The sequence below is a fragment of the Oryza glaberrima genome, chromosome 10, assembly GCF_000147395.1.
Source record: "Oryza glaberrima chromosome 10, OglaRS2, whole genome shotgun sequence".
Lineage (NCBI taxonomy): Eukaryota > Viridiplantae > Streptophyta > Magnoliopsida > Poales > Poaceae > Oryza > Oryza glaberrima.
In genome coordinates this window covers 12694925-12715944 of record NC_068335.1, presented here as the reverse complement: position 1 = coordinate 12715944, position 21020 = coordinate 12694925, and the positions used below count along the sequence as shown (strand labels likewise).

General features: G+C 38.5%; 2 protein-coding genes and 1 pseudogene across 2 annotated transcripts; all 3 read right to left on the bottom strand.

Moving 5' to 3' along the window:
• Positions 1-5057: 5057 nt before the first annotated feature.
• Positions 5058-6256, bottom strand: LOC127753253 (uncharacterized). Its single transcript, XM_052278728.1, has 3 exons — positions 5771-6256; positions 5562-5686; positions 5058-5477 (listed from the first exon to the last, which is right to left on the bottom strand). Exons 1-3 carry the CDS (start codon positions 5924-5926, stop codon positions 5351-5353), a joined length of 408 nt encoding a protein of 135 aa, XP_052134688.1. The 5' UTR covers positions 5927-6256; the 3' UTR covers positions 5058-5350.
• A 127-nt stretch (positions 6257-6383) lies between these two features.
• On the bottom strand, positions 6384-11476 carry LOC127753252 (alanine aminotransferase 2-like; annotated as a pseudogene).
• A 3140-nt stretch (positions 11477-14616) lies between these two features.
• On the bottom strand, positions 14617-20998 carry LOC127752683 (alanine aminotransferase 2). The gene is made up of 15 exons (XM_052278086.1): positions 20706-20998; positions 19122-19172; positions 18467-18517; positions 18327-18392; positions 18199-18260; positions 17734-17812; positions 17549-17653; positions 17337-17447; positions 17117-17254; positions 16797-16871; positions 16577-16697; positions 16349-16503; positions 16193-16267; positions 15908-16111; positions 14617-15166 (listed from the first exon to the last, which is right to left on the bottom strand). Exons 1-15 carry the CDS (start codon positions 20745-20747, stop codon positions 15050-15052), a joined length of 1452 nt encoding a protein of 483 aa, XP_052134046.1. The 5' UTR covers positions 20748-20998; the 3' UTR covers positions 14617-15049.
• Positions 20999-21020: the final 22 nt, after the last annotated feature.

The following is a 21020-nucleotide window of genomic DNA, read 5'->3' as shown; positions in this document are numbered from 1 at the left end:
AAAAATGTGTACCCCTCTCCAGCCAATATAATTAGCACGCAACCCAAGAAAGCAGTAGGAACGCCAACAAGCAAAGGCAGTGCAAAAATATTAAAAGTTTGCTACCTTGTTATGTCAGGTGGTGCATCTCTATCTATTTAACAGAGGATTAAGATTAATTTGGATTCTATTTCTACCGTAAACACACATACTATATATAACTATAAGTTCTATTTTGACTTTTAAAAGCATGTTTAGTACTTATGTTGTTCGTAGAGTTTAAGAACCCATATTTTCAGTCGAGATAACTTTGTACTCCCTCCGTTTTTTAATATATGACACGTTGACCTTTTTAAATACGTTGACTATTCGTATTATTCAAAAATATTATATAATTATTACTTATTTTATTGCGACTTGATTTATTGTCGAATGCTCCTTAGACCTGACATAAATTTTTTATATTTGCAAAAAAAATTTAAATAAGAAGAATGATCAAACGTTTTAAAAAAAATCAATGGCGTTATATATTTAAAAACGGAGATAGTAATATCTACTAACCATATTGGTGACCACTGTATACCATTAATTGACAAGTTCCATGTTACATCAACCCGACCAGGGAATCATTTTCTTTAGTCAATTTTTTATACCTACTCTAGATGGGGCTCTTGAAAGTTTGTCCAAAAACCATCTAAAATTAATCCCCACCTAGCTAGCTTTCGTGCATGCTACCTTCATCCTAAAATATAACAACTTTTAACTATTCATAACTAGAAATATTTATATTTTAGAAGGGGGGACTGAGTAGTTTTTCTTTTCCTCTAGATGCTCACTCGGTCACTCCCCTACTGTCACTAAACGCCAGGGGTCGATCTCACCCAAAGTAGACAGAAAAAATAACAATAACATTTGCTAGATTTATATATATATATATATATATATATATATATATATATATATATGAATATATCATTCGATCATACTAAAAAATATTAACTCCCATGCACGTATGTAATGTCGTGTTGTGGGTGTGGCGGCGGAAGTCAAAGTCAAGCATGCAGAGATGCAGCGACGCACACGCAACTCTATGCGAGCGAGCGAAAGGCGAAACCGCGACGGCCGCTGCCCAAATACTCCTATCAAGCAAGCGGTATTGGTGATTGTTGGTGGCTTAATTTGGTTATTAGAGAGAGAGTTAAATTACAGTTTACAGATAAGGCCGGCCAAATTAGCTAGTGGAGTAGCTACGTACATAGATAGCTGAGCTAGGTTGGTTAACCATAAAACGTACCAAAACCAATGAACCACATAAAGCAAAATTATATAGCTTATGGCTTAGCGTTAGACCGTTAATTAGTTAATTAAACGATTGTACTGTTAAGCATGTTGTCCTATGAATTTGTCCCTTCTTCTTCTTCTTCTTCTTCTTCTTCTATTAAATTATAAATTGAATGAGCAGAAGCAGAATTTTTATATGATTGCATCCATTGAATATCAGGGCCTCTTTAGATCTAGGGATTAAATTTGAGTCCCTATCACATCGGATGTTGGGATACTAATTAGAAGTACTAAACGTAGATTAATGATAAAACCCATTTCATAACACTAGACTAATTCGCAACATGAATTTATTGAGCCTAATTCATTCATGATTAGCCTATGTGATGCTACAGTAAAAAAAATGTGCTAATTATAGATTAATTAGGCTTAAAAAATTTGTCTTGCGAATTAGCTCTCATTTATGCAATTAATTTTGTAGTCTATGTTTAATACTCCAAATTAGTGTCCAAACATCCGATATGACAGGGACTAAAGTTTAGTCTCTCGATCCAAACACCACCTCAGTGATGATGGCCGGAGCTACTGTCTTGTGAGATCAATAAAAAATAGATAAACTAGTCGTCAATCTATGTCTTGCACGGACTATTTCTACCGATATTAAGAATATTAAAATCTTAACCATATGTTGTATTGGTTATTTTCAAATAAACTAGAGTGGCTTTTATCTTAGTTATAACTTGTTAATTATTAATTTAGAATTTGAAAATTAGAATATTTTGAAAAGGATAAAACTAAAGAGTCCACAATATTTAAAATTTCATGTTTTATTTGATAATATGGTCCAGCTATGATAATGGGATCACACAAAGAAGCTAGGTCACTTCAGAGACAAATCCAGGCTAGGCCCAAGTCATGAGATCCCATTTAAATGATGGTGTATGAAACTAATGAAGATGGATATTAAGTAAGGGCGCGGAAAAACAAAAAAAAAGAGTTATTAATGCGTGGTTAGTTAAGTTTTAATTATTATAAATTTGAAAAATATATTTATTTGATATTTTAGAGCAATTTCTATATAGAAACTTTTCGTAAAAATACATTGTTTAACGGTTTAAAAAACATACTAACAAAAATCAAGATAAAATCTGCATCTTAATTAAAAAAGATCGAGGAGCATAGTGGACTTCAATCCTTGTTTGGTCCAGGATCATGGCCTAGGTGGCCCATGACTAGATCCATCATGGATCCTTATTACTAAAAAAAAAAGCTATTAACACATGATTAGTTAAGTTTTAATTACTATAAATTTAAAAAATAAATTTATTTGATATTTTAGCGCAACTTATATGTAGAAACTTTTTTACAAAATGCATTTTAAAAAATGCTAACGAAAACCAAGATAAAATCTACATCTTAATAAAAAAAGATCGAGGAAGGCTTTAATCCTTTTTTTCCAGGATCATGGCCTAGGTGACCCATGACTAGATCTATCTATGGATCCTTATTGCTAACGTGAGAATTTTTGAAAGTGCCTAATTAATACTCTCTTCATCTCAAACTATAATAACCTAATACTGATGAATGAGACATATCCTAATACCATAAATCTCGACAAATAGTATGTCTAAATTTATAGTATTAGGATGTGTCTTATCTAATACTAGGTTCTTATATTTTTAAGATGGAAGTAGTATGTGTATAGATAGACGACACCATTAAAATATAACATACTGATTAATCAACAGCACAAACTAATTAAAATATGAGTAAATTATGCCTGTCATAGGAACTTGCATAGTGGATACAGATAGCTCGAATAACTTGCAAATTATTCGTTTTGGTACAACAACTTGACTAGTCTATATAAATCCTAGCTAACATAATACATGCAAAAAGAAAACAGAATAGTGTTTTTATCTCTCGAGGGGATATCTCCTCGTTTCTTTCATGCCACCTAAATATTTATAAAAAAATATAAAAAAAGTTGATAAGATAGATTAATATGAAACATATCTTTTCACAAACATGTAAGTTCAAATTCAACTTCTACAAGTCGTAACAAATATAACTGTGAACGTAAGTTAAACTATTTTCAGCTTAATTTTTTTATTGCAACTTGTAAAAGTTGAATTTGCATTGCATGTTTGTGAAATGATATATTTCGTAGTAATCTATGTTAACAATTTTTTTTCACAATTGTTCAGGTGGCATGCAAGAAATGATGAGATATTCTTTCTGGAGATGAAAATCCATCTCTATATAAAAAAAGAGTAAATTTCACAAAACCTCAGGTTTTGACGCATCCATAACACAAAACCCTAGTTATTGTGTTTTATTTCAAGCAGTTTTGGGGTAAAATGTTTCAATAAACCTCGTATTGTGTAAAATACTCACATTTCATTATTGCATATGATTATTTTTTTCGTAAATTCATATTAGTTAACTCAAAGTACACATTCATCTCATATAGTTTATTTTTTTCTCAAATTTTTAATGCACAAAAACTTAACATAATTCTAACTGATAATAACATATAATTGGTTAAATATACACATAAAGGATCATACCATGATGATAAACGATTATTCAAAAGCAGCTAACATGTATATGTATATGTACTTAAAAATATCTCATGCATCTTTTTACATTTATTATAGATATAAATATATTAGCCGGATAGACAATATAAGCTTGTAGCTGATGTTTTATGAAACACTTTGTTCCAAAACCTGGGGTTTCATGAAACGAATAACAAAACCTAGGGCTTCGCATCACAGAAGCCCAGAAATCTAGGGTTTTGTGAAATTTGCTTATCGTGGTTGCTGCCTCCTTCTTGGTTGGCTTTGAAGTGAACTTTCAGCTCCAAAGTTCAATCTCACCGGTCACCATTCACCTCAACTCCTGACCCTGACTACCTCGGGTCCTACAGCACTCAAAGACGCAGGGACTTTGATGGGAAAATTTACATGTCCTGGGGTTTTCTGCAAAACTACGAACAGCTAATAGTGTGTGTTCCAACTCACAGGTGAAAGGGTCACCAGTGCGCGCCACATCAGATCGTATATGAATTGTTTTGGCTCGGATTTGCATGGACTAACTTATATCGAATCATACAATTTGTAAATTTTGTTGTATCTATTTATACAGCTATGGCGTACCATGATCATGTGCCATAGATGTAATTTACTCTTGAAATGCAAATGACCTCGAGGCCTTAATTATCATCTCACTCTTCCGTATCACAGCTTCAGTTCATCATTGTCCGGGATCGAATCTTCCAAGTTTTCTCTAGAAAGCGCCCAATGCTTGTCGATGAGACAAGCATAGCTAAGGACTCGTTTGCCACAGTTGGCGTAGATTGTTATTAGTATTTGCTTAAACCTTGTTGAGCTCAGCAAAACCAATCGAATTTTGAGTCCAAGCTAATTTTCAGTAACACCACTTGTTCTCTGAATTACGCTCAAAATCGATGAATTGAGATAAGGCGGTAGCTGTTCAAATGCTGTTTGGAAATTTTTGGAATTCAACCATGGTATTTGAACCCAATTCCACGAGGATTCCTTGTCACCAGAAATCAACCAATCACAATCCAGGACAAGCAGCTCTGATTCGGACGGAATCCATCCATCTCAAGTTCTTAATTATCAACTCTTCTGATCTTTCTTACCTAGAAAAAGAAACTTCAATTCCTATGAAGCAACTCTTTAATTAACTTTCAGAGAATTTCTTATCAAGCAACAAATTGACAGGCAAACGAACTCCCAGCAGCTTGGTTCGACACGACACCAGGAATCTGATCAACTTGGAAGTTGGAACTAACATTAAGCTGAACGATCATCCAAGCAGAATATATTACATGATCTCTTTATCAATTGGAAGCCAGGAGCTGACCAGCTAGATCAGCATCACGCCCCTCTTTGTCTCCTCCTAATCCTACCTAAACACAGCATAATCCTTATTCCAGAGAAAGCAGCAGCAATGGAGATCGATCTACATACTCTATATACACACAAACAAGCATAACTTGTTTCTACAAGATCTGAAACATTTCAGAAAATAACCTACTGCACTAAGCTTGTCAGCTTGTTTACTTCTTCAGTTCTTCCCCCATACTGACAGGCTTGCTGACAGCGGTCCGCAGGCTGCTCCAGTCGATCCCCGCGACGCCGATCCGCACCATCCTCTCCCGACGATCTTCTTCAGCCTTCAGTTCCCTGTTGTTCAGAGCAAGGGGAATGGTCAGCTCAGATGATTTGCATCTTCTACTGTTCAAAATATGAAACCTGAACATGACTTACTTCTCCCTGTTGATCTTCTCCATGTCTTGCCAGGTGAGCCTTGGGCCCTCGTCGAAGCCCTCGCAGATCAGCTCGCCGCTCTCGTCGGTGTAGCAGAGGATGCCCATGCTCTTGTCTTCATAGACCTGAAAAACAATGGTATGATGTTTCAGATTAGCACAAAGAAGAATTTGATTCAGATGCTCACAGAGGCTAGCAAGAACAGTTACCTTGTTGACCTTGCTGGTGAAGCTGACAGAGTTGGGAGCCTTCTTGGATTCAGGACCTGAGAAGCTGCTATCCATGGAGGCTCTGATCAGATTCCTGGACCGAATCGTCTTCGGAATCAGGATTGTGTGAGGTGAGTAACACCTCAAGGAATCCATGGATGATGGCCTGTTGCAAACAGGAACAATACTAATAAGTAATAACCATGGGAGTGGATGTCATGAAAATGGCCATTAGTGGGTGGTGGATATCATTTTAAAGAGGGGAAGTTAGGTCAATGAAGTCCCTGCAACATAAATCATTGGTTAAGCTGCATAGATTAAGGTACAATTGCATGGCTATTAAATTGACACATAATTGGTGACAAATTCCCTTTCTAACTCTTGTATCATTATTGGATTAAAAGAAACTAGTTATATATTCAGTGTCATGACTCATGACAAGGACTTCCAACTTGCTTCCTGCCAACTTTGTCCACCTTGGTTTTTACAGCACACCGAAACCGATGTTTTTTACCTGATTTTTTTATGATGGTAGGACCCTAGAGAATTTTATGATGGTAGGACTCTATGTGATAATCTGTACAGGATTGGAACATGACAGCTGAGAGATTCAGGTAGAAATCTCACACTTATCACTTATCACTTATCAGTCATAGAAAGTACATAGAGTTATACTACATATGGAAAAAGAATGTTTGCGCCTTTTAGCTGCGGAATTCTTCCATAAATGCTTCATGGAACACATTAAAGCGGGAGATAATCTGCTGTGTCTTCTCTTCCTGTGGCAGAATTGTGCATCTGAAATGCCATGTTCCAGGTACCTGCAGAATATAACCAACAAGAGGAACATTTGTTAGAATACCAGCAGAAAGAAAAAGGAATATTTTTCTGCAAGATCAACAAACATGTATTAATGCTTGAACATCTAATCATTGAAAAGTATAAAAACCATGTCTTAAGTTTATATTCTACTCTGAATAATATACAAGTAGATAGATGTAAGAATATTGTACTCACTTGTCCAAACACTGAGCCAGGCACAACAACAATCCCAGTGCTTTCGAGAAGACGGAGAGCATAGAACACATCCGGCTCTGTGTTCATCGCCTCAGCAGCTTCAATTGCCCGTGGCGGCAGCCGAACACTAGGGAACACAGATATTCCACCTTCAGCCTTGTTGCAAGTCATCCCTTCCATGCTGTTGAATGTGGACACCATGGCCTAAAACCAGTGCACAAATGCAACATTCAGTTTTGGCCAACCATGGTCTTTACCGCAGTGAAATCGTAACAAGTCAGAGCTTTAAATCATTGTATTGAAGAAAGAAATAAGATACCTCTGCACAGCAAGACAAAGATGATAGTATGCTGTCTCTTTCTGCAAGATAAGAGGGGTATGACTCATCTCCAACCTGACAAAAGGGAGGATTATTAAGGTATGCAAAATGTTGATGTCTTCCCTTAAAGAAAAACAAAAAAAGTCGATGCCGAAGGTGAAGAATTCAGAGACCTTTGGTGGGTTCATGACTAGGCTCATAAGGATCTGGCCAGATATGTTGGAGCATGCGCTTAGGGATGCAACTTTGTATACTTCTCCCCTTACTTCCGAGCTGAAGCCAGTGACCTCCATGTAACCCCCTCTTCTCCCGCATTCGCCGTAGTATCCTGATGAAAAGGACAATACTTGTTATCACTTATCACATCCATCAACAAAGAGTATGTAGTTGTAATGTTGTATACTGATCAATAAAGAATTTGTAATGCATGCTGCATCACATCCAACAGTTCAGACTACTTAGAATTTGGCAGAAAAGATCGATATACAGGATTTGATTGGAAAAAGAAACAAAACACGCTGTGGAGAACATTCTTAATCAAGGACCGTCTTAGTGCCTGGGAACGAGAAATGTCCAATATATTGATAGGCAGAGTGTATGGCATGCTAGATAAGTAGATAGAGTTAGGCCCTCTTTATAAACAGGATTTTATTGGAGAATGAAAAGAAAAAAAAAACATTGTGGTGAATATAGATGGCCATATGGGCCGCCCGGCCCGGCACGGCCCAGGCATGAATGGGCATGGGCCGAGGTCAGTCGGGCCGGCACGGCCCGACCTACATGCCAGGCTAGGCTGGGTCAGCCCACGGGCTGCACACACGGCCTAGGCATGGCCCAATAAGTCTCGGGCTGTGCCGAGCCAGCCCGAAGGCACAACAGCGGACAGCCCATCGTGCTTCTCCATATATTAAGTCCATTTTTCTTCCCTCATCTCTTTGGGCTGTGGCTTTTATGGATGGAATAAGTCTATTTTGTATCCCTCTTCTCTTTGGGCCATGCCTTATATAGCTGATTTAAGTCTATTTTGGATCCCTCAACTTATTTTCTTTGATCATGCTGCGTCGGGCCGGCCCACCGTGCTAAGGCATCGACCTAGGCACGGCCCAACTGTCGGGCCGGGCCGACACGGGCCCGACACCAGTCGTGCCATGCCATGCTTGGGCCAGGCAAAATGGTCGTGCCGTGGGCCGGGCCATCAGGCCTCAGGCCTTATGGCCATCTATAGTGGTGAACATTCTTAATCAAGGAGTCTTAGTGCTTGGGAATTAGAAATGTCCAATATATTGATAGGTAGAGTGCATGGCATGCTAGATAAGTAAACAGAGTCAGGCCGTCTTCATGTAAACGTAATAAGTTCAGCTTATAAAAGAGCATTCACTCCATTCAATCGATAGTATTCATGTAGCAGTCAAAGAAATTTGCCTTCCCTGAAAATCTTATGTGTATTTTTTTTCTCTCAATGAGTTCCAAAACTAATAGTTAAAAGGACCATAACTCAAAAGCACAAGTAACAACAGAGTTGCCTTTATTTTTTCAAGTTGCAATAAACAAAGATTTGCATACACTAGAACTTGAGAACGATCATGAATGAGACAAAGTAAACGGTTTGTACCATTAGATACTGAGTGGAATGATACTAAAGATATATCCCCTTCCCCATAGCCTATGGACCGTGCTACCTTCTTGAAGGAGTTAAATTTCTTCTGATCCGTGTAAATGTTTTCTTGGTAAACCTATCAAAGATAGTCGTGAAACGGTAAATGTCATATTTGCAATAGCCAAGGAAGAAAATACTACAAATGTTCTTATTAAGAAAGATACAATGGGCACCTCATCTGCTAGGAGAACAAGGCATTCATTCTTGCAGAGCTCCACTATTTCACACTGGTTTTCCTCCACAAGAACCTACGAGGAATTCAATCACATATTCACATTCGACTCCTTAAAATCAAAGAAATAGCGTGATTCAGTGATCCGTAAACAAACCTGCCCAGTAGGGTTTCCTGGATTTACCACCACAAGTCCCCTCACAGCAATGCCCTTTGCCCGGGCACCATTCAACTGTTTCTTCAGATCTGAAATGTTCACACTCCAACCTCTGGATTCATCAAGGTAATACGGTACCTGAAAATGCAGATATTTTTCCTTTCTTAGATCAGATTGGTTCAAGACAGTAATTAGTATCAATCGAGATTTGCTTCTGTCTGGTTAATGTGGTACACACAAGAGTTGCGCCACGAAGAACCATAGAATCTGTGTACAAAGAGTGTGATGGAATTGGGCAAAGGATGCCGTCCTTCTTGCCACGTATCAACAAGTGCATCATCATATGAACCTATATGGAAATCAAGAAACACAACGATCTCCATTATTTAAAACCTTATGAGATATGAGGCAGATACTAAGAATATGTATAGTTCATATTAGTGCCAAGGATTGAAGTACAAAACAGACAACATTATCAGACAAAAAAAAAAAGACCCTAGCTTGCTATTCTACTCATATGTTTTTTCTTTAAACCAAATCATCCATTCACTGAAGTTCTTATATCCGTAGAATATCAAGCCAGTTTTCAGATTATGAGAACTGTTGGTTGCATCTTCGAAACCGCAACTTTTATCAAAACAGTTTGATGTGAGTAATACTATCCAGAGGCCCAACAGTTACCAGTGACAAAAAAAAAGTCGCATCATTATCCAGAAAAAAAAAACAATGTGTATAATGATCAAACTAAATAGTACCGGTGCAGCTGCTCCATCTGTCAGGAAAATGTCCTCCGAATACGACGGTAAACCATCGCGAGAAGCTATTCCAGCAGCAATTGCATCACGCAACCCTTCAATACCCTGTCAAAAATAGTCAAGTTTGATGAAAGCTCATTCCCATATTTGTCAGCATTTGCTCTGAATTCTGAAACAATTGAATTTGCCTGACAGTGACTGTATCCTCCAGTTGTTTTTCCAGGAATGAGGCCTACAATCTCCCGTGCCCTCATTATCGCATCAGAGCTGAAGCATTGGAACTTGGCAATCACGTATAGCTTGCAGATCATCTCTTCCATAAGTACAATTGTGACAGGAATACTCAATTTCTGTTCAGTTCTTACCTGAACATGAAGCTGGCCTCACTCCGGTCTAGGAGATGGGGATGATTACACAATGCAAGAACCTGGAGCATGAAAAGAAAAGAATCATCAGAAATCAATAAAATATGATGAATGACTAGTAAATTCATAGGGGCACATGCACACGCCTCCCGGAAGAACTTGTTTGGTTGCTGCCCTTGGGACTGTGGGTTGCTGTGGTTGCAATAGATGATCTACTCCAAGAAATGGGGGAAATTAGCCATAGTAAACTCAGGGAAACTCTGAACTGAATAGAAGTAAGATGCAGAGGAACTCTGAAAAGTCAGGCATTCCTACTGAAAGTAAGATTCAGATGAACGCACCTCACTGAAAGGATGTGAAGCTGGATTAGCGTCTAGCTCTTGTTGCATGCTCTAGAACCAAGAAATCAGAAAAAACAAGATGAGTTTGATCACGGCATTAAGCTGCAACCCCTTCATAATCTCAAAATACTAGAATTGAGAACAATCATTAATCCACCGAAGGAACTTGTTTTGAAAATAACAATTCACCAAAGAAACTCTTAGAACAATCACACTGTCTGAATTTCACTATACCGTGTCAGCTTGCAAAATTTTTTTCCTCTCTACTATAAGGATATTAACCGTTGCTGTCACCAGCTAAAAAAATGAGCAATGCAGTTTGCGATGTGCAGATTAAACCTACTCCGATCCTAACTCCGATTGTCCCAATCAAGAAAGAACACCGCCGATCAAACAAACCAACGCGTTCTAACTTTTTTTTCCCAAAGATGGCATACCGTATTTTTTCGCATAAATCAAATAGAGAGGATTCTTTCGTCCCCCCATTGAGGCATATCACATATGCATGTGATTGTGAGCAAATGGGGGGGATTGATTGATTGATTGATTGATTACCTGCGCGCGGCGGGCGACGAGTCCGGCGAGGTGGTGATCCGCCAGCGCGAGCACCTGCAGCGGAAGAAGATCAGTGAGCCCGAGCCGCCGGAGACAGAGAAGAAAAAAACAGAAAGATCCAAAACCTTTGGGTTGAGGGAGCTGACGGTGAGCGCGCGGGCGGCGGCGCGAAGCATCTCGTTGGCCGCCGGCAACGGTGCGATCGATCCGGCGATGTAGGTGAGTGAGGTGAGGTGAGGTGAGCGAGCGAGGAATGCGGAATGCAGCAGTGAGCCAGTGTGACGATGGTGAGCCTCTAAGCTAGGCGGCCATGGATGGATGAAGAGGAGGGAACTCGTCTCGTCTCATCTCATCTCGTCGTCGTGCACGACCGGCTGACGAAGCGGTGGCCATGGACGCACGCGCGTGGTGACGTGGCACTCAGCCTCAGCGCCGTTCTTGGTGAGGCTGACGTACACTAGTCACGTGCACGGATCCTCCATCATGTTGGATTGGAGCCACCTGCTGCTCCCATTCGTCTTGTTTCGCGGGTATTTTTTGTTTCTCCTTCTCTTTTTTTTTCCCCTGATTACAAGCAACGCCTACTCCGGTTTGGGTGTTCATAACTCAGAAATCTGTATAAATGTCTTTTGAGTAAATGGTTGTTTATAAATTAATAAATTAGCAAGGGGTTTGGTAATACTTATTGAAAAGAAAATATCTCTATAATAAATCTATTACCCAAGTTGATAGGAAACAAGGAGATTCTTATTTTTGTTAGGCCTCATAAAAAAAGTTAAGAATACTTTATTAAAAATGGGTTCCTAGATTTTGAATAATAGGGAACAAGTTAGATTCTGAGAAGATAAATGGTTAGGTAACTTAGCTTTTAAAGATAAGTATGCATCTCTATATGCTATTGTTCGAAGGAAAAACTCTTCAATTGCTAATCTTATGAGATATGTCCCGCCGAATGTTTCTTTTAGGAGGCTTTAGTTGGTCAGAATCTAGCAAATTGGCATGAATTGTACTTTTCTATTGTGCATATTCAGTTGAATCAATAGAAAGATTGTTTTACATGGAACTATCATCACAATGGCCAATTTTTTTGTTCGGTCAATGTATTTAGCTTTAATAAACAATGGTTATATTGAGAGAAATAAGATTGTTTGGAAGCTTAAGATGCCTCTGAAGATTAAGATCTTTATGTGGTATTTGTTTAAAGGGATTGTGTTAAATAAAGATAATTTGGCAAGTAGGAATTGGAATGGTAGTCTGAGATGTTATTTCTGTATTAAAAATGGGACTATACAACATCTTTTTATGGAATGCCATTTTGCAAAGTTTATTTGGAGATCAATTCAGTTTTCTTTTGGTTTTACTTTCCTAATAGCATATCTCATATTTTTTATGATTGGCTTCTGGGGGTGGACAAGAAAAATAGAAAACTTATTCTTATAACATCTGCTATATGTTGGACTCTATTGTTGAGTAGGAATGACATGATATTAGATAAATCACTATATGTTTCATATATGCAAGTAATTTTCAGGGCAACACATTGGCTCATGTTCCAGGTACAACTACAAAAGGATGATGAAGAGGCGAGTTTTTAAAATTTGCATGTCGTAATCTTGAGAAAACGGTTATACAATTGTTTACCAATCTTGGATGGAGATTCATAAATAGAATTCAATAATTGTGTACTCCCTATCAACACAATCTTGTGTTGATAGTCTTTAGTTTGCTTTTTCTTCATGGTTGGTGTCTTCTTTTATTTATGTGAGCTACACTCGTTTTGAGTGTTACGTTGTAATAATTGGTTGTAACTCGTTGAGCAAAGGCTGGGATATTCTATTCTATTATCTTAAAAAAAAGTAACGCCTACTCCTACGTCTGTTTTAAAAAAACTACTTTTGAATATAAATATAGATATAGTGTATATTCAAAATTCATAGCTAGAACTTTATTTTTTATGGAACGGAGGGTATATGTGTTTGTGCACAGATACCACAAGTTCACCCTCCTATTAATGATTAGATTTAGCACCAGAATAAAATATAGTAAAGTTTAGTGATATTTGAAAAGGATCCAAGCATGTTGCACAGGGATGGTTTGATTGGTGACTTGAGACGGGTCCAACCGGGGATCCCAATGGTCGGACCGGTAAAAACCGAATTCAAGTCCAATTGCGATGGATTTTAAGTTTTCTTGTGGGGACGTGGAGTTTATTGAGTCTATATCGTTTATAAGTTTAATACAACGTGGAAATGGTCAAATGGAAGACCAACCCCTTTTTCATATTATGAGAACATCGCAATCTTTTTTTTTCAAAATGGTTATGGCTATTTTTATATATTTTTGAAAATAGGGGAATATGTAAGGTGTTAAAACATTTTCTCGTTTGGTTATCTTTAGTTGTTTAGCAGGCTCGCCTCTGACCCTTTGTAGGAAAGTTGTTCTGACGGTGGCTAACAGGTGGGTCCAATTCCACATGTCAGCGACAACTATTATAGATGTAGTAGAGGATCCTTACTCTATTTTAATGTCACATTCTTAAATGCCACCCTCTCCAATAACTGATTATTTGTCATGGGGACTGCTCATATAAGCCACTTTTGGACCTAAAACGTTGCCACATCAGCTGAGTGATGTGGCTCTGGAAAAGCAAATGACCATACTACCCTGATCTCTTCTCTCTCATCTCTTCTCATTAAAATGACAAGCAATGCAAGAGGTCGAGCAAGCCCATGGCGGTGCTGCTGCTCGTGCCGAGTGATTGCTATTAAGATCGACGCAATGGCGGCAGCGCTAACCTGTGTAGGAGGAGACGGTGAGGAAACAACGGCGACGGGTGGTAAGATCTCTCAAGGAGCTGCGGGGGCGCCGCTCTGGTCGGTAGCGGTGCTACATGATTCATGGTGGCGACGGGATGCGGTCCATCCAATTTACTAAGGGTGTGTTTAGTTCACACCAAATTTGAAAGTTTGCTTGAAATTGTAACGATGTGATGGAAAAGTTGGGAGTTTATGTGTATAGGAAAGTTTTGATGTGATGAAAAAATTAAAAGTTTGAAGAAAAAGTTTGGAATAAACTCTGCCTAAGCTGAAAGATAAGAATGGCAAAGTGGAGAATTTTTTTTGACCCGGGTGACAAACAATCCAAGTCACTGGGAGGTTGCTATTATTTGAGAATGTGTTATTGAAGAGAGTGGCAAATGGTCAAAAATCACGAGAAAAAAACAAGTTACCTGTACTTAGTTTAGCAGGAACATTTACCGATTTATTTCCAACTTCTATAAAAAATTAAGTGTGTTAAGATATGCTTATAAGTATGTTTATTTTATAATGAAATTTAATCCAGTCACATATATTTACAAGTCCTTAAAAATAGATTGAAATTATTGGGATTCTGTTTCTACCATCAAGGAAACAAATACCATGTGCCGCAGGAATCTTTAACCTAAGCATTATAAATCTATACTAAAATTTACTATTTGCAAGTTGTGATTTACAGTAGACAGCACAGCAGAGTAAAAGACACTGAAAGGTCTCATTTTATTCAGAGCATTTTGTTCAGCAGCACTCCTACCAACCAACGCTATTCAAATCAGAGATGAATAGCTGGTGGGTCTCACAATCAGATCAAGCCATTCTCATACAATTCAGCCAACTCCAACATCTCAAAACTATAGCTGCCTCTGCACCAAAATCTTAACATTTATACAGTAACAGGCACAACAACGAAATGGCAGGTAAATTTCTCCTCAATTTGCCATCGAAGGCATCAGTTTTTCAGTACCCTCTGTGATTAGCACACTAAAAAAAAGCATGTCTGGCTTTGATTTATTTTGTTTTGGTCTACACGATGATGCTATCATGGGGACAAAAAAAAAAGAAGGCCTGGGGAAAATCCATCAGGCTTGTATAGAACTCCCCATCTGTTCAATGGTGAATGGCAATTCAGTCGCGGTACGCTGCCATGAAGCCCTCATGGAATGCCTTGAAGCGGGAGATGATCGCGGGGATCTTCTCCTCCTGTGGCAGGATTGTGCATCTGATGTGCCATGTGCCAGGAACCTTTGGAGTAGAAGAGGAAAACAAAATCAGTACCATGGATATGCCAAAAAATAAAGTGCATGGAGTGCTTATTGTTCATAAACTTCAAAGTAGCTTTCAGGTTTGGACACCCAGAATTATAACAAGATAGTTGTTGAAACAGAACAAAAGAGGCAGATACATGATGTGTCCCGGGAATCTTTTTAGTTGATAACATCACCATATGCCAGTAATAAATTTTTAGTACTCCCTCCTTCCCTAAATATTTGACGCCGTTGACTTTTTAAAACATGTTTGACCGTTCGTCATATTCAAAAACTTTTGTGAAATATGTAAAACTATATGTATACATAAAAGTATATTTAACAATGAATCAAATGATAGGATAGGAATTAATAATTACTTAATTTTTTTGAATAAGACGAACGGTCAAATATGTTTTAAAAAGTCAACGGCGTCAAATATTTAAGGACGGAGGGAGTACAAAATATCTACTGACCAAATAGCATGGTAAGAACGCAATAGTATGAGAAGTTCTATTCAGGGATAATTATTTTCAGATATTTGTTGCAGAAGCTCAACACAAAGATATATTCAGGAACTTATGAGAAAAAAAACCATGATTGTTATTTGGTGGCATAAAAAGTGATGTTGAATCTTTTAAGGAAAATTTGTTTTGACTTAATATGTCCAAACCAGTAGTATCAGCAGATACAAGCACAAGCATATTATATTCTTCGTATAAAGATTAAGTTGACTCACTTGGCCAAATCCAGATCCAGGGACAACAACAATTCCGGTTGCCTCGAGGAGACGAAGGGCATAGAAAGCATCAGGTGCTTTGTTAGCAGCTTTAGCAGCGTCAATTGCCTTTTGTGGCAGACTAAGCTGAGGGAAGAGGTACATTGCTCCTTCAGTTTTGTTGCATGTAATTCCCTCAAGACTGTTGAAAGCATTCTCCAATGCCTGCCATCAAGAAAAAAACAATTCTACAATTTGTTCCCAGATATCATTTAGCAGTATAAGAGAATTGGAATCCTGGTATACCTTTGCACGGCGAGCTAATGATTGGAGGATTCCATCTTTCTCTGCCTTGTATGAAGCATATGATGCATCTCCAGCCTGCAGAATCAAATAATGGTATCTGATTAGAGACTTTTGCACTTTCTTAGGTAGAAATTTAAACAATGACAGAACATTGACCTTTGGTGGATTCATGACGAGGCTGGCAAGGATCTGGCCAGTGATATTGGAACATAAGTTCACTGACGCCACTTTGTAGATCTGCTCTCTAACTGGAGCACTGAAGCCAGTAATCTCCATGTAGCCTCCTCTTTTGCCACATTCACCATAATATCCTGTTGTCAGCAAGAAAATCCTTTTGAGAATCCAGTGCCAATAGAAAATAAGAAAACAGATCATCGTATTTACCCTTAGAAACAGATTGAAATGATACTAAAGGGAGATCATCCTCGTTGTATCCCATGGATCTCGCTATCTTCTTGAAAGAGTTAAATTTCTTGTTGTCAACATAGATGTTCTCTTGGTACACCTATCAATATGAATAGTGTTGATGTTACAGACAGCACAGCGAAAAGGAATTAAGCAGCTGAAAGTTTGTTGTGGAGTTGCTCAAGTAACAATCGCTTACCTCATCAGCCAGAAGAACAAGTCCCTCATTTTTGCAGAACTTCACTATGTCCCGTTGGTTTTCCTCAGCAAGAACCTGCAAATGAATTAAAACATGATTACAGTTCTTTTGTTGGGTACCTGCACCAGCTGCAAATGCTTCATGCACATTGCAGACAAACAAAAATACATATGTTCCCTAACAATGGAAAATCACATAAAAAGATACAAGAATTGCAAATATATATGCCTTAGGTAGATACATGCAGAATATGGTGTGAACAGAAATTGCAACGATCCAAGATGCTCTCTAAATTAGACAAGAAAGCAATGAATGCAAACCTGCCCAGTTGGATTTCCTGGATTGATAACTACCAAAGCCCTAACATCAATGCCTTTCAACCGAGAATCTTCGAGTTGCTTCTTAAGGTCAGAGATCTCCAAACCCCAGCCTGTTGATTCATTAAGATAATACGGGACCTAAAACAAAATGCTCTCAATTAGGCTTTGGTGCAGCATGAATGCAGCCATATTGAAAATGTGCTGAGAATTCAAAACATACAAGAGCTCCACCATGAAGAGCAATGGAGGCTGAGTACAAAGGATATTGAGGAATTGGGCAGAGAATGCCATCTTTCTCGTTCCTTATCAGTAACTGCATCATCATGTGAACCTAAAACAGAGGGGGAGAATAGCATCATAATGAGATTCGAACTGCTTCCTGTTTATTCAAAAAATGTCCAGTAAGATTTAAATAGAAGGTAAAGTTCCTACTCCAGGGCTTGCTCCGTCAGTAAGGAAAATGTCGTCTGCATTTGCAGGGTATCCGTCACGTGATGCAATTCCAGCAGCAATTGCATCACGCAGCCCTTTGATGCCCTAGGAAAAATGAGTACGGTGAAATTAAGATTCTTTTTTTTTCTTTGTAGTGAGTAAATGTATCAGGCTGAGCTGCTCACCTGGCTGTGGCTGTATGCTCCAGTTGCTCTTCCAGGAATCGAGGCAAGAATTGTTGTTGCTCGAGAAATGGCATCAGCACTGCAGCAAAGATGGGGCATCAGATACTCACTAGAATTTCAAATTTCAGTATGATAGTCAACTATTTATGGAAGTTCATGAGCAGAACTCTTTTAGAAATTAAGTTAGGGTGATATGCCAGTTGCATAGTTAATCGATTTAGTCCTAGCCCTTTTAACTAGGGATAAACCACCTTGAAAATTTCTCAATAAGATTTTGGTTTTTGAAACTCCTATGCTCAACTAACATGTAATATTTCTAGTCAAAACTCAATCAGTAGAGAGAAACAAAAGGATGAAGTATATGGTAAGCAAACTAAAGGAATGTGAGTGTTTGCACTAGATATCTCCATTTAAGTTCTCTGCATATCTGTTTGATGCTGATAAAATAAAGGTGCCGATATTCACCTGAACAATGATTTGGTTTCCTCCTTTTCCAACAAGCATGGATGATCACAAAGAGCAATAACCTGCAATACAGCATGTGAATATCATGGAAACAAAATGTAAAACTTGAAGGCAAGATAACCACATACCTCCCTGAAGAATGTAACTGGCTTCTGACCAAGAGACTGGGGATTCCCAATGTTGCAGTATAGGATCTGCAAGGGGAAAACAGAATGAGAAAATAATCTACTAGGAAAAGCTCCTTTATGTTAAATTGATAGTTACTAACCTCATCAAAAGGAAGAGACCCTGGTTGAGTCTGTAGCTGTTGCTGCAGGCGCTGGAAACAGAAGAAAACAAATAGATATCAAATTATAAGCAGGTAATTGAGTTATTGTAAAAACAACAGCACAGTTTACTACTGCAGGGGAAGTCAAGGAGATGTGAATAAGAAGTTTATACTGTTAGACAAACACAGACAACAAGATAAACCTTTTCGTTAGATACGGTGAAACTTAACTGACTATTCTCCCTTTATATATCTCAGCAATGACTACTTTATTCTCTGCGAGCTAGGCAGTTAAGTAATTAATTGACACTAATTGGTGGTAGGTTCCAACAAAACCATATGGATTCAACATTTCCAAAAAAAAAAGCAAGATTGTGCGATAAAAATAACATTTCTATAATCAAGTTCAGCAAACTAATTGAATTGTCACCGAACGCTCTAACAGCTATATTCAACTGTCAACTATTCAATCCCTATTCTATTGCCAAAGTACCTAAAAGTTAATGAACAATAAAACAAAAATCACTTTAATTTAAAAGGTTCATAGGACTAGCTGGTTAACTTTTCATTCAAGAAGAATACAAATGAAAAAAAAGATCAAAACTGCACGGGTTACAACCATTATAAAGTAACACACCGACGTCACTCAAGATACCTGAGCATGGATCACAATCTCTCCCCGCACTGCATACTCACAATTCAAAACCTGCACGGGTAAGCTTATTAGTTAGGCACTAGAATAGGCACCTGGTTGATCAAGAGATGGAGAGAAAATAACTAGAAATCCAGTAAATAGAACAAGTAATCTTCAGGAAGGAAATTGCAATTGCATTCTCAAACTAAAACTGTTATAAACTTGTCAAGGGCATCAATTTTTAGGACTATATGGCAGGATAGTGGATGACATTCAATTTAGTTAAGCAATCATGTGACTGTAACTGTAATAATAATAATTCCTGCAGGGAAGAATATAATATATACACATAGATAAAGTGGCCATGATACTATGCTATATTACTGTTTTGCTTCAGTGCAGCTGATAGAGCTAAATGCTAATTAATTATTGAATGGCGCAAGTTGAAAATGAAAAGCAGACCACACGGGCAGTACTTTTGAAAGTGTTAGAATAACACAATATTATCCAGCTTGCCAAATAGGCAAAGCATCATAATCAATTTTCAATAATAGTAGGAACCAATATAGCATGAAAATGACATCATGAGGAAGGTAACAGATATTTATTCCCCATTGTTTAACACAACACCCAAAATATAATATTTTTTCCAGGTTTATAAGCCTACAGGGAAAAAGAACTTGTTAAAAGCAGTTGCTATTAAATATTCTAATGCATAATTATCTCCTTAAAATCCAACTGAATCTTCACAAGACACAAGTTGCCATCGGAGCAAGTGAGCAGCACCCTCTGCTCTCACTGAAACAACAATATGGTGCTTCAGCATCTTCATGTCACTATTTGGTAGCAGAAGTGGGACAACAGTTCATTCAAATTGCCATATTCCATTTTGAAAGGGAAAAGAGATGCTGATGTTACATGGCACTGTTCGATCACGGCAAAAAGGCAAAAACTGAAGGCCAGCAGCTGCTCAACCAGTACTGAGATCTACCTCTGTGTTAATAGAAGTAACAGCATCCAAGTAAAAGAACTGCATCTCTAATTAACCACAAAACTATTACTGTCTGCAGACTAAAAATTGCTCATGGCAACTACCCTGCTAATTGAAAGATCCTCCTCACTGCATGTGTGATAATTCCTCGTTTCTGGGGACTGGGCACCTTGAATTCACAGATTTAGACAAGCAGAACACAAGAACAAGAACTAAGCATGATAACTACACTGGAGAAAAAAACCAGAGCACAACCCACTCCATCAAATTAGAACACCATCTTATCAAAACTCTTCCATTATCTAAAACAAGAGCACCATACTGCCCACCCATATCCCCTTCTGAATCACTTCCATGACAACATCAGGACCATTGGATACTCAATTTGCTACGCTAAGAAGTCGAACTAAGAATAGGGACCAAAAAATCCCTCCTTTTGACCCCTAAACTCCACCGGAAGTCCGAAACCGAGCCAATCCCTATCCTCACACCACATCACATCGAAAATGCAATCTTTCCTCAAGAGCCTCTACAACCCCCACAGAGGGAGAGAAGAGAAGAACAAAAAAGAAAAAAAATCAAGAAACGGGCATGAGGAGGCGCAGGATCACCACCTTGGGGTTGAGATTGTCGACGGCGACGCTGGGAGCAGCCATGGCGGCGGAAGCACCAAGAACAGAGAGAGAAAGAGAGGATTCAGCGGCAGCGTTGACGGGTTGGGTTTCGTGGCGAATCGACGGCTCGCCTCACCAAATTGGCTGCTCCTTATAAAGAAGAAGAGAAGCAAAAACCGCAAAAACGCGATGCGCCCACCGGATGGAAAGCGACCGAGGACGCAGAACCGCCGCCCCCAGCTGCGGTTTTCGCATCCACAATCTCTCTCTCTCTCTCTCTCTCTCTCTCTCTCTCTCTTTCTCTGCACAAGAACC